Raw genomic sequence first — 14,107 nt, forward strand, 5'->3', positions numbered from 1 at the left:
TATAGAGACAACGGATGCTGCTCTATATCTTTTTTTAATATCTCTATAGGACCATTCGATGGGAAGAGAGGGAGAGGGGCTGGAAGCGAGGCCCAAGTGCGTCACCCAGCTCTTCTCCCGCGCGTGCGCAGAGCCGAGCCGTGTCTTAGGCGGCCCGTCGCCATGGCAACGGGGGGAAGCCGTTGGGAAGGAAGGAGCCGTTAAAGGGAGAAGCCGGTTTGGTTGCGTGAAGAAGAGGCTCGGGCAGCCAGGCTTCCCCCAGTAGCATCTCCTCCTCCGTGAGAGGAAGGATGGCGAAGACACCTTGAGTGGGCAGCGAAGAGGAGAAAGAGAGGAGGGTATTAAATGGGGACAGCAAGCTGGGGACGGCGGGGCGGCGGCAGCTATTGCTCCCGAGCAGGGATTGTGCTCTGCCAATGCCCAGAGAGGCATCCTGTGTTACTTACTTTAAGTGGGCTGCTGCAAAGCACAAATCATTTAGGGGGGGAAACTTAATTTTTGCTAATTTATTCAATGAGGGTTTTTGGGTGCAAGGAATTAAATTCTGCTATTGTTTTTCTTATTGGACAACATTTAGCTTGGTAACTTCACGTTTGATGAGGAAGCACGTAAACTGCTTCTGGAAAACCAAAGAATTATCATTTTGCCTTCTGAAAGTATCGGCTAATACTAAAAATAATAACAACAAATAATATGGCTGCAAGTTCTTGGCAATCATTTTTAATGACCTCTATGCAATTTTCCTTTTTTTACTTACCCCAACAAAACAAAACTATATTAATTTAACCAAAATATCTTTTAAATTCCCAAGTCATGTTACAACTTTTTAGCGCCCCTCATTTTGGGAATTTGAAAGGTGAAAAATTCAACACATGTTGTAGGGGAGCGAGCAGAATAACCAACAGCGTTGTGGGCACCTTGAAAAGCAACAAATAACACTATATCTCAGAAGGCAGGCATATAAGTGAGTGTGGGACTGCAGCATATCTACCATATGGATATCTGCCATCTACCATATGGTGCTGCACTGTAGTGGTTTTTCTACAGTAGGCTATAGGAGAGGGGAGAGATGGGACCACAGCTCTGCTGGAAGACCAGCAACATTTGGCAAAAGATGGATAATTCCACAATAATTATGTAACTGAGAAATGGGGCTTAGGTTTTATTTCTTCCTACATACTCCTAGTCCTTGTCACTTTTTTGTCACCTGTTAAATTATGAGCCCAAGTAAGGCTGTCCTGGGAGCTGCTCTTTGGCAGAAGAGCCAGATAAAAATGTTATAAATAATAAAATAGTGGACTGTAATTTCTGATTAAACCAATGTACTATTAGTGGGGCAGAAGAGTTCATGGACCAGCATCTTGCTACCTTGTCTTTTTATTTCAGGTATGAAGGGCCTCTGGCCCATGGGCCTATTATACTGGGGTTCTAATTTGGTCTGCTGTGCTATTTTTTCCTTTGCCAAATGCAGGCACATTTATTCGTTTACAAGATTTGTATACTGCTTTTCACACACAATGGTTTTCAAAGGGGTTCGCGGTCATCATACAAAATAATAAAACATTTAATTTAAAACTATGATTTGCACATACAATTATGCTTGAATGATCTGAATAAATACAAGGCAGAGTGTTATAGGGCATGCTGTAACTTTTCTGTTGTCTCCCAGTAGGAACACTTCAGAATGCATCCACTCAATGAAGAACCTGGGTCAGGAGAGGCTGTTGCAGAGGAAGAGAATTGTCAAGGGATGAAAGACTGCAGGCAGGTGGACACCTTTTCCAATAATGAGGACAACTTAACAAAATCAGGTAGTTCTTGCTATCAGAGGCTGTGTGGGTGTGTAAATTTTCAACATGAAGTAATTTTGACAACACCTTGGCTAAAATGAATGACAAGGCACAACTTTCTGCCATTTTGTGAATTTTTTTAAAATTTGGCAATATTTATATAACACTTTAAAAAAAACGAAGTAGTTTGCATAGAATAATATTAAATACCAATGTAAAGGTTTAAATTAATTTTATTTATTATTTTTAATTAAGAATAGCAAGGAGGACTGAGTACTTCCCTGCCATGCCCTGTCATTTTCCTGACCTTTTCTTGCACTTGTAAAAGCTCCAGCAAGAGAGAGAGAGCCACATATAAAACTAAATTAATGCAGACATACACTGCAGTGCAAATTACAGTCACTACAGATACAGATTCCTCTGTTGTAAACAGATGTGTATATTCTGGGATATTACATGCATGCAACAAAATGAAATGAGAGGCCTCCCTCTGGAGTGCCCATCTCTATGTTTGAGTTAGCAGATTTAAACATCCACTGAGCCTGTTTCCATCTGTCTGAATTTTAGAACTACAGCCTCAACTTCCAGAAGGAGAACAAGGAACAGAAAAAGATCCTGCCAATGAGCGACTGAAGTCGGAAATTATTAGGAATGACTGTGGTAATGGAGAACCAGGTAAATTACATGAAAAATATCAATACTATAAGTTTCAGGCCTATGAACGATATTGCCACATTAAATTTCCCGTCAGGATCACATACTCTCCCTGGGTGTTACTATGGGGGATTTTTCTGATCCTTAGTCAGCAGGAAAACACTGGGTGCATTGCTTGCCCTCATGTCGAAGCTAGATTAAGTGGTTGGTATATGGTGTGATGGACTGGGTGAATGATGGGACCATGTAACTTTTGTTCTCAAGTATTTTCTAGCTGGGTTATTCTACTCCACAGTTGCATACTGCACCCACCCTTGGGGGGGGGGGTGGAGAGAGAGGGACTTACTCCTGTGCCTTTACCAAGTGTCTTGGTGCTATTAAGAGCGTAAGAACTGCTTTGCTGTGTCAGACCAAAAAGATTGATTTCAAGTCTGTGATCATAGGAGGCTTCAGTTTTCTTGGAATTTAATTCTTTTTAATGTTTGATTTCAGGGAAAGGAGTAAGGCCAGTTAGAACATTCATTTCACAAAGCAAAGGTGGGAGGAGGCCAGAGAGAGCCTGCAGCAATGTATCTTGTTTATTTCTTGATTACATTTTTATCTCCCTTTTCTTCCAAAGAGCTCAGCATGGCATGCATTTATTGGTTATACTGCAGCTATCAGTAGGTTTTACTGTTTGTAACAGTTAGCTCATTGGAGAAACTTTAGTTTCTGCCTTTAAGGTGAATTTCTTGGATCTATACATTTAAAATACATTCTGCAATATATTGTATTTTCACATATAATCTTCAAGCACCACAGAAGAGAGACAGCTCTGTGACCAACATATATGAACAGAATGAGGAAAATAGAAATGGTGACCAAAAGCCGGTGGCTGGCTCATCCTGTGAACAAGCAAACAAACAAGGTGGTTTGAGGTAATTTAGTTTTTATTGGTAGTCTTTAACAAATCAGGGAATTTTTTTATAGTGCTGCCAGTCTCTTAACCAAGTCAAGATATCATTAGTAGTCTCAGGCTACCCTCCCCCACATGAATTCCCCAGTCACTTCCCTTACAGGAGTTAATATTAGTGCCATGCTATGCTACAGTGTTGCTATGGTTAACCAAAGTTAGCTTTTAATTAAAGTTTGAAAACTAGGGTTTGGAAGCTGGATCAGTGTCAGTAATGAACTCAATAACATAATTATAAAATCCAAACTACTTGTTTGGTTCTGCACTGAGCCTTTGTGTAAAAATTCTCTCAAGAGAGCATGCATTTTATGCAGCCAGCATAAATCACAGATTTCAGACCAAAATTAGTACCCTCTTTATTGTTAAATCTCGCCTCTTGGCAAACTTAAAAAAAAAGAAATTAAAACAACATTCTTTAGCTGCTATTCTGGCTGGATTCAGTGTTCTATATGCAGAGCCTCTGCTTCCCCTCCAAAAGTATAATCCAAGGATTGGGGAACTTTCTGAACCTTGTGAGAGGTGATGCAATGGGGAGGAAGTTGGTGAAAATATAAATATTAAGCAGCACATCTGGCTTCTAAATAAGCAGGTGGAGCTTCTAGAGTATGTACTCTACTCACACTACTTCTTAATGTTTTAGAATGACTAAAAAGATACTGAGGGACCTCTGCAAACAGCATAAATTGTATGTGACCCCATCCTTGAACGACACCCTCTATCTCCATTACAAAGGTAAGGGCCAATCTGCTCGCTATATTGTAGCAAAAGAACTGAACATGATCACCTGAGAACATAGAAATATAATTTGTTGAAACATTGTAGAATCTAAATTTAGGTCAATGTATACAAATATTTTATTAAATGTTTCAGAATCAAGTGCACGTTTCAACTCCCATCTATTCTGGCATTCTTTGTTCAACAACAGCTAGCAGATGCCTCTGGAAGCGAACCAGTAGAACATGATGGGGATAGTCTTTTCCTGTTTATCTCCAGCATATACCAGTATCTGGCATTGATGTCCACAGTCTTAACAGGGAGGATAATTCTGTGATTTTTGTGGTAATTCGATAAGTGAAGATCAAGACAAGCTAAAGTTAGTAAGACCAGGTCCTATGCATCTTTATTGAGTAAATCTCACTGAACCAAGAGGGGCTTATTTCTTTCTTTATATGAGCCCCTCTCAGTTCCATGAGATTTAGTTCATCATAAGTAAGGATTTTTAGCATCTGTAAATGGATCTTGAGTTGTATCAGCTGCAGTCTCCTCAGTGCATTTAAAAGGGGACTCTGGCAACCTTCCCTGGTTGCTGCCTTTTACTTCCGCTAAAATTCTCCTCTCTTTAAAAAATGATTGCATTAGGAATAGTTTGGTATTTCTGTTTACTCTCATTAAAACTTCTCTTCAGGCTCCAAAATATTTTGCCTGAACTTTGGTGATATATTTCATGCTCCCTTGCAGGTTTTTCTCTTTGGTCCTAACCAGATGCACCGGTGATTTAACATGTATGTTGTGTCACTCAGCTATAAAAGGAGCACCAGTCAAAGGAGGGAACTTAACCTTTCCCCCAACTAACCCCTTTTGCAGCCCCATAGCCCAACCAGGCTCCAGTAATAGAAATTACTCAACCATAAGAATTTAAAGGGACTCAAGTGTCATCTAGACCAACCTCCTGCCCATGCAGGAAAGTCACTACTCCAACACTCCAAGCTACCAAGGCTCTGCTGAAAAACATCTAATGAACAATTCAGGTTGTCAGAACTTCCTCTTAATGTTTAGTCTAAATTCTTTGTCTTGTCATTTGAACCCACTGGTCTAGCTCCTGTCTTTGACAGAAATCAAGTTTATTGTATCACCTATGTGACATCCTTTCAAATATTTGAAGATGACTATCCTGTTGCCTCTTCATTATTCAGGCTAAACATATCCTACTTTTGAATACTTTCTTCATAGGACTTGATCCCCAGACCCCTCACCATCTTTGTCACCCTTCTCTGCACATATTCCAGCTTGTTGGTATCATTGTTACATTGTGACATGCCCAGAACTCGACAATACTCAAGCCTTGGAGAAAGCCAAGAGAAACATGAATGGAGATAGAGATTGTGGCGGGCAGGCAAAGGAAAGCATTCAACACTATTTTCTTGTCCATGGGTCCCCACTTTAAAACCATATCCCCACTCCTTTTATTATAACAACTTCATTCTGAAATATGGTCTGTGTTGCCATTGTGTTTACTGCATTTTTCTTCCTGCAGGATTTGATCGTTTGGAAAACCTGGAAGAATATACAGGATTAAAGTGTTTGTGGCTGGAATGCAATGGCTTGACTAAGATTGAGAACCTGGATGCCCAGACGGATTTGCGTTGCCTTTATCTGCAGCTGAATTTAATACATAAAATTGAGAATCTTGAACCCTTGGAAAAGCTGGACTCTCTCAACCTCAGCAACAATTATGTCAAGAGAATTGAAAACCTCTGTAAGAATTCTAACGGCACCGAAATAAGATCCATAACCTGAACACAGTGTTATTTAGTGGTGTTACTGTCATACATGTAGGGGCACCAATGTGTTAAAACACAGTGCAAAACATTTCCACAGCAATTTCTGGTGGCTTCTGTGGAGTTAAATTTTGTTGTTGGCATCTGTCTGTCTTGAGAGACAATGGTGTGTGCCTCTGCCTCTGGGGGTTAAGTCAAATCACTGTGTTAGCAGCACTGAAGTGACCTCCCTGGGATGTAAGCCTGGATGGTGTCTATGGAGGTCCAGGGCTGCCCAGACAACAAGACTCCCCCCCCATCAACCTCACTGATGTGCTTCAAAGGAAGCAGAGCAATATGCACTGCATCAAAAGAAGCAAGGAGGAACATTTTCGGCATTGAAAGTCTTCAATGCAAACTTTTTCTTTCAATTCCTAACAGTGGAGTGAGCCAGATTGGGAACCAGTTGGGGGGAGGGGGTGATGATGAGTGTTGAGGCATTTTAACCCTTAGCTCTACACAGGGTCCTAATCTCAAATGAGCCCCTGTGCCTGTAATTTGTGAAGGGAAAGAGATACACAAGGATCGTAACACAAGGACACAAAATAAAACTCACACATATTTTGGGCCTGAAACAGAACTAATGTCTATAGTCATACGCCCAAGAGAAGCAATGCTACAGCCTCTTCATGATGTGTGTTTTATTGATCAACTGCAGAGTAATCTAAATTCCCCTTGAAATAGACCCCCATGCCCCTTAAACTGTTGTCATCAGACATACCTCTATACTTGCATTTAACTAACAAGCATTCCTAATTACAATTCTGTGGCCAGTTAACCTGGACCCCTATACAGTGATGCCTCGCAAGACTAAATTAATTCGTTCCGCGAGTCGTTTTGTATTGCGAAAATTTTGTCTTGCGGTTTTCCAATTTAAACAAATCAAAGCAAAAAAAAAAAATGCAAAAAAAATCATCTTGCGAAGCACGGCCATAGAAAAATTCGTCTTGCAAGTCAACAAAAAGATCGCAAAACGCTTTCATCTTGCAAGTTTTTTGTTGCGTGAGGCATTCGTCTTGTGAGGTATCACTGTACTCTGTATATAGAACTTAACTGGGCTTTCAGTTTAGTATGACTGAGGACTTTCCAGTATTTCAGAGGACAATATGTGGGTGTGTGCATTTTAATATTGTATATCCACAAGCAGAACTTGCTGAGAATCTTGCCCCTATGCCTAAAATGGCCACCTTGGTTGGGCTGTAATTGGTCCTGGCAGCATAATCTTGTTGCCTTTGTTATGATGCTACATCCCTTAATTTATTTGGCAGTCCCATTCATTTTACTCTAACGGTATCCTTACTTTCCACAGCTTGTTTGAAAGTTCTGCACACTCTACAGATCGCTCACAATCAGCTGCAAACAGTTGAAGACATACAACACTTACAGCAATGCCCAAGTATCAGTGTCCTTGACCTCTCTCACAATAGGATAGATGATCCAAACATTTTAGATGTCCTAGAGACCATGCCTGATTTGGTAAGCAAAGAATAACTCTAAGATTGCTTTATCTGATCCACCATTTCTTAAGCACAGAATGGTTCTGTTCCACTGATCTTACTGCACTGTGGAAGGATATATGCTGTATCCAGTGCTTCAGGGACATTAACATGCCTTAATAAAATTTAGAGCCAGGTGGTAGGAGAGGAGTTAACTGCAATAAATTTGCATAATCAAGAAACAGAATCCTTGATGGGTTATGTCAATATGAGTATGCTCGATTCCGACCTGCCCTATGCAAGAACGGGCCACAAGGCACAGGTAGCAGGTTTAGCTCCTACCCCAGTAATGTCTCTGAGTGCACCTTTTTCCTTTCTTCTGCAGGAGTGAATGAGAAGAAAGGTGCCGTTACTTCAGTTATGCTTGCAGTGTAGCTATGGGGGTTAAGTGAACAAAAGTTTACTCAGACCTGATTCTATGAAAATGATTTAAATAGATATATATTCAACTATTTTTAGTTCCAGTATAGCTTCACGTATTTTACAAAAATAATTTCTACTGTTGTATTTTAAATTGAAGCTATTTTGCTTTTTTTCCCTTTTTTGCAGCGTGTATTGAACTTAATGGGAAATGAAGTAATAAAGAAAATTCCTTATTATAGGAGGACGCTTACCATCCGATTAAAACATCTGACATATTTGGATGACAGGCCAGTGTTTCCAAAGGACAGGTAAAATGAGAAAGGAGAGTGTGAAGAGATGACCAGTCTAAAATATTATTAGTAGCCTAATAACAACGACATATTAACTAAGCACAAACCAGGGAGAGCAAATTGCCCTTTCCTGCAAGTGCAGCTGGATGATAGGCCCAACAGCAGCACTACACACTTTCAGGCTGTGGAAACTGCCAAATATATGAGTCAGTTCATTATGTAGAAATAAGTTACACAGGAATTAATGCAACATCATTCCATGTGTCCGATGATTGCCATCTTTACACTTTCCAGAGCCTGTGCAGAAGCCTGGGCTAAGGGTGGCCGTGAAGCTGAACAAAGTGAAAGAGAAACATGGGAATCGAGAGAAAGGAAGAAGATCCAAGACAGTATTGATGCTCTTGCTGCAATCCGGCAAAAAGCTGAAGAGAAGAAAAGACAGTGGGAAACAGAAGAAAGAGATGGAACATCAGCTGACAGTGAAGGTGGTTTGTGTTTAAACTTTTGAGCAGAACTACTGTGCCACAATAGCTCTTTTGAGTATCCAGCTTCACACACTTCCAATTCGGGGTGGAGGGGTAGGGGGGGGGCGAGAGCACACTTGCTGAACTTATCCCCTCTTTATGCCCAGTTACTTACTACCTTCCATGCAGTCAAGGATGAACTTCCCAGAAGAGGAAAATCTTCATATCCTTTTGGAAGAAAACCAATAAATGGACTAAAATAATCATTGCTCAACAAAAACCCAAAGATTAGTATTACTTGCATGCACACTCATTCTCTTTTTGTTTTTGGGGTGTTCTAGAGGAAATCCCATCTTCAAGCAGCAGCAATGAGACGGACACTACAGGAAAGGACTCGTGTACTTTGGAAGTGTTGGAAACAAAGGAGAAGATTGATAAATTTGTGAAGGACAGCATGGATGCCCACAAGGAGGCTGTGGCTGAAGGAGCAATCTTAAGAGATCAGTTGGGGAGACCAGAGAGTGGTCATAGAGGTAACCATGAACAGGAAGTACAAGAATCGAGCTTTGACATGCATTCAGATTTTACATGCATTGCAGAAGGCATGTATGTATGCATCTATTTAGCTGTTAGTGCATCTTTTATCCTGGAAATCAAGGTGGCATTCATGGGGACTCCCAGACAGTCTCCCATCCAGATACTGACCAACCACAAACCTACTTAGCTTCAGCAAGGTAGCTGCATCATGTGTTCTCAGAAACACCATCCAGATTTTGGTTGTAGAGTTGGCTGGGGAAAAGGTTCGTCCATTTCATTTCACCAGGGCTCTGAAGGTGGGGTTTGTTTACTTAGGGAAGTTCTATCCACATATATAGGTAACATTCTATAGGGAGGCTGCAAAAATGCTTGCATATTGCAGCATTCCACAAGAGGGACAATACGGTATTTGAGTAACTTTCGACATAGTTTTGTCCAATTGCCTAGCAAATCTTCACATCAATTCAGAAGAGTCCCAGGAATGTGCAGCACTCATGTAGAAACTGACTCTGCAGTTAAGATTTTGTGCAAAGTCAGTCATATAGGTTGCAGTGGAGCACTTCAGTGACAGAACAATTTTGACAGCCTTTTACTAGGGACAGAGCATAATAGAAAAGAGAGAGAGAGCCCAGTATAACCTTCCCATTTCTATATTTTTATACCTAAATCTGTTAAGCTGTTTGTCTCTCTTTTTTTTCTTTTAGAGATGTCAGTAGATAAGATGGCTACACCTGGACTTTTGCTCACTGAACTTCCTGACCCTGCAGAGATAGAACAAATTAAGTTGGATGTACCAGAGAAACTTTTTCTTGATGTATGTATTAATTGAGGGAAGAAAGGGTGGGTTGTGGCCAAAATGAAGCATCTCATAAATGGGTTTTGTATTTCCACAAACTCCTAAATTTTGTATTATAAAAGTTACTTCCTTCAGTAAACTCCAGGATAACTTTAATTTTTAGGAGCTACCTGATTTGGAAGATGTAGATATCAGTGAAGTCTCACCAGGAGAGATCTTCACTAGAAAGGTGAGTTATTCTAATAGCACAGTGCTTTCTTAATCCTGTGTTTTTACAGTTAATTTAGGTATATTCCTAACAGAGCCACCGTCTTTTTTTGTAGATCTGGAGACTCTAGAGATATTCTAATATCAGCCAATGTGTCACTCTAAAATTCTTTAGGTGATGCCACAGAATACCTCAAGCACATATGCACAAGCATGTGTGTTCAGAACAAGTTGAAATGTGCAGATAAAATACATGGTCATAATACTTCAAAATGTATGTAGCAGGTGTAGCAATCATGGCCCAATGGGCATGGATGATGGGAGTTATACTTTAGCAGCATCAGGAGGGCCAAAGGTTCACCACACTTACACTAGGTGCTCAATTGCAAGCCCCACTTTCTGCAGAGATGAGCTCCACTCACGAGCTCCAGCCAGGAGCTCCTGAGTGGAACCAGGTTTATATTTAGTGACCAATGCAAAATGCACTGAATGCAAGCTCCACTGCTGAGGAAGCATCAGCAGCACAGCTTAAGGTTCTCACATGTTGCTTTGTAGCCATGACTTTACTGACATCAGATGTGGGAGAGCTAGGCATCACTGGAAAAACTTCCTCATGGGCCAAATTAGAACCACTGGCAGACTAATTTGGCCTGTGGGCCAGAGTTTCCATCCCCATCACCACTGTTGAGGAGTTAAACTCTCAGTGTGCTTTGGAAAGCAACGTCCCTTAGAATAGTGTGGGGGTAGAGCAGGCATCCCCAAACTGCGGCCCTCCAGATGTTTTGGTCTACAACTTCCATGATCCCTAGCTAACAGGACCAGTGGTCGGGGAAGATGGGAATTGTAGTCCAAAACATCTGGAGGGCCAAAGCATCTGGAGGGCCAAAGTTTGGGGGTGCCTGGGGTAGAGAGTATCAAGACTAGACTGGGGGAAATGTATGCCAATACAGACATTTTCAAGCTAGTTTGCTTTTTTTTTTTACCTTTGTAGCCAAGTTCTCCAAAGATTGAAGTGATTTCCGAAGCAACTGATGACAGAGACTGCATAGTTGAAAGAAATGCAGACACTTCTAGGAATATAGAGACAGAAGACATCCCAATCTCTATCTTTTCAAACACATGTAAGATACCTGAAGTCTGTCCAAAGGAAGCCATAGAACCCATTTTAACAGACCTTCTAACACAAGAGGAAGTCTTGGAAGCCAAAGTACAACCAGCAAAACCGTTGATCGAAGAGATTCCAGGACCTTTGAAAAAATTAACACATGATGAAGCAGATGAATTAATCGCAGACATTGTGGAAAACGGAGAGAGTCACATTGTATCTTCTTGCATAGGTAAATTCACATAGACATGATTTTGGGTCCACCTGCTTGGTTTTTTTTTAAGCCACCTGTTTATTTTTTTAATAAGACAAATCACAATCAGTATATGTGCCCTGTAGCTTCACAACTAGGCTCCAATCCAACTATGCGCTATTAACGAAAACAGTTAATGGTAGCTTCATCTCTTTCCAGGTCCACACATAGTTAATGTGGCTGGCTTATAATTAAAGAATGCTTACACCTAAAGCCTAACTTTATTTATTTTTAAAGTAACTCATTTATTTCAGTATATTTGAAGTGGTAAAGGTAATGGTAAAGGGACCTCTGACCGTTAGGTCCAGTCGCTGACGACTCTGGGGTTGCGGCACTCATCTCGCTTTACTGGCCAAGGGAGCCGGCATACAGCTTCCGGGTCATGTGGCTAGCATGACTAAGCCACTTCTGGCGAACCAGAGCAGTGCACGGAAATGCCATTTACTTTCCCGCCAGAGCGGTACCTATTTATCTACTTGCACTTTGACGTGCTTTCGAAGTGCTAGGTTGGCAGGAGCAGGGACTGAGCAACAGGAGCTCACCCCGTCATGGGGATTCGAACCGCCGACCTTCTGATCAGCAAGCCCTAGGCTCTGTGGTTTAACCCACAGCGCCACCCGCGCTTGAAGTGCTACTTGGGGCCTAATTTCAATGAGCTTCTATGGGTGTAGAGGTGTGCATCTTTCCCTTAAGAGATGTCCATATATGGACACCACATTTACATAGGGGCTATGCATAGAAGAGCTGAATATATCTGATACGCATAATGCTTCTCCACATAATGACTACCACAATTTTGGATTCTGTAGGCCCTGTGCAAGCATGAACTTTATGAGTGTAGGCTTAATGCAAATGGATTTTTGTTTGGGTTGGTTTGGTTTCATGATGAATTGTTATTGTTTTATTTTTGGTATGGTTCATTTTTATGTACACCATTTAGAAATTTTAATTATTAAGCAGTGTATAGATGCCTTAAGTAAATAAATATTATGGCCAATTGGTTGCCACTAGCAAATCTGGACAGGGGATAGACATATGCAGTGGGTAAATGAGAGACATAATTCCACATATAGAAGTTAGTCTAAATTGAACCTAGAATCTGAGCCTATGGAAGTCTTGATACAGCAAAAATCCTCCTATGACTGGTAGGTATTGCAAAGAGCATAGAATTCACACCCTGGTAACTGGTGAGACCCTACCATTGCTGTCCTAGCTGCACTGATCCCATTGGATCATTTGAGCTTGCCTGACATCTGCAAAGTCCTGCACCTGGAAGGGTGTTTTAAACAGTGTTTTTGCACAAGGTAATTGAGCAATTCCCCTAGTACTTTAGCTTCTCAAATGTAAACATCCAGAGATTGGTTGTTTTTTGCTACTTGAGATAGGAAGTCCTCACTCATTTTTTAAGAAATGAGGTTCACAGACACTAACACTAATAATAGTTAAGAGCTTTGAGGAAAGGGGCTGTGGATAAGAAATAGTGAGTGGCTTAAAGCCATCTTTGTGGCTGAGAGATTTGACCTGGGGCCTTCCTGGCTCATAGCTCACACTTTTAAGCCTTCACTGCCCTGATAATCCAAATGGTAAAGGGTTTCTTATTGTGCCCTGTGCTTTCTCTGCTGGGGACCATTTGAGAAATGAACTGCAGTGACTAGTGAGCGGTCCAGTTTAGACCAAATCTCAGCTTCCACTCCCATCTTTGGAGTAGCTTCTGGCCTAATAGCTGGTCCTTCTCTTCAGGAAGGTATTTGGGGAGAGTATAGCTCCTGTGTCCAGAAACTAACTGAAATTTCACCTCTTAACAGGGAATATCTCTGAAGCAGATACAGAGCAGCGTACGCCTGAAAATAAATGAAGACCTGTTGTATGAATTTATAAAACAGAAACCAAGATATTTCCTATTCTTCATTAGCATTACTGCACCACAGCGGGTGCTGTAACCCCTGGCATCATTAGTCACAAATGCTTTCTGTGACACTACTTGCAGGCAAGCAAAAGTCCAGTCTCTCTTCAATAGTTGTGCCTTACACTTTTACCACACTGCTGTGATCAATGGCAGAGCAGGCAGTGCCATGGTGCAGATGGGGGCCTTATCCATTGGTCTTTCCAGGTGCTAAGCAACACGAGCTCACCCACAGTATGCATCTGTGAAAGTTCAATGCCACCAAGTCAGGTAACCAACATTTAAAGTATGAATTCAGTTTTCAGTCTATTTTCTTTCATCTGTTGAGAAAAGGTTGTTTAATCAGTAGCATCCAGCAAAAATGAAGATCATTTAAGTCTCATTATTTTGGTGAGAGTTGAGCGCATGCTTAACTTTCTCCCCCTGAAATCACACATTCTTCACTTTTGTTGGATTCTGCTCTAAGTTTGTAGAAAGTCATTACCATTGTTTTGCTTATTTTGGTTACATGTTTACTTTTGTTTGTAATTCAGTCTGAGTAAATGATTTTTCTCTCAGCTTCTTGCATCATTTGTTAACTGACTTGTGGTGGGGCCTTTTGAACACTCATGACATCAGCACAGAGAAACCCAACAAGCTAGCCTTCACAGAAAAGGCACCAGAGGTTTTCACCCATCCCTCTTAAAAGCATCCACTCTCAATCTGCAGAACGTTTGGCTAGATTCTACCTTCCTACAAAAGCTTCTACATTTAGTGCCCT

The 14,107-nt window shown here is 41.1% G+C and overlaps 1 protein-coding gene across 7 annotated transcripts; it reads left to right on the plus strand.

Moving 5' to 3' along the window:
- The first annotated feature begins 186 nt into the window (after positions 1–186).
- Positions 187–13,904, plus strand: DNAAF1 (dynein axonemal assembly factor 1). 7 transcript variants are annotated; one of them, XM_060275944.2, is made up of 14 exons: positions 187–338; positions 1,670–1,811; positions 2,358–2,465; positions 3,238–3,361; positions 4,037–4,128; positions 5,651–5,872; positions 7,243–7,409; positions 7,979–8,100; positions 8,377–8,570; positions 8,888–9,079; positions 9,788–9,897; positions 10,043–10,108; positions 11,078–11,423; positions 13,250–13,904. In XM_060275944.2, exons 2-14 carry the CDS (start codon positions 1,685–1,687, stop codon positions 13,297–13,299), a joined length of 1,920 nt encoding a protein of 639 aa, XP_060131927.1. In that variant the 5' UTR covers positions 187–338; positions 1,670–1,684; the 3' UTR covers positions 13,300–13,904. The 7 variants fall into 7 exon arrangements, with proteins under 7 accessions (XP_060131927.1, XP_034975843.2, XP_060131928.1 ...); XM_035119952.3 differs by having other exon boundaries at positions 8,377–8,567; XM_060275945.2 differs by having other exon boundaries at positions 1,673–1,811.
- The last annotated feature ends 203 nt before the right edge of the window (positions 13,905–14,107 follow it).

The sequence above is a fragment of the Zootoca vivipara genome, chromosome 6 (assembly GCF_965207765.1).
Source record: "Zootoca vivipara chromosome 6, rZooViv2.hap1.1, whole genome shotgun sequence".
Lineage (NCBI taxonomy): Eukaryota > Metazoa > Chordata > Lepidosauria > Squamata > Lacertidae > Zootoca > Zootoca vivipara.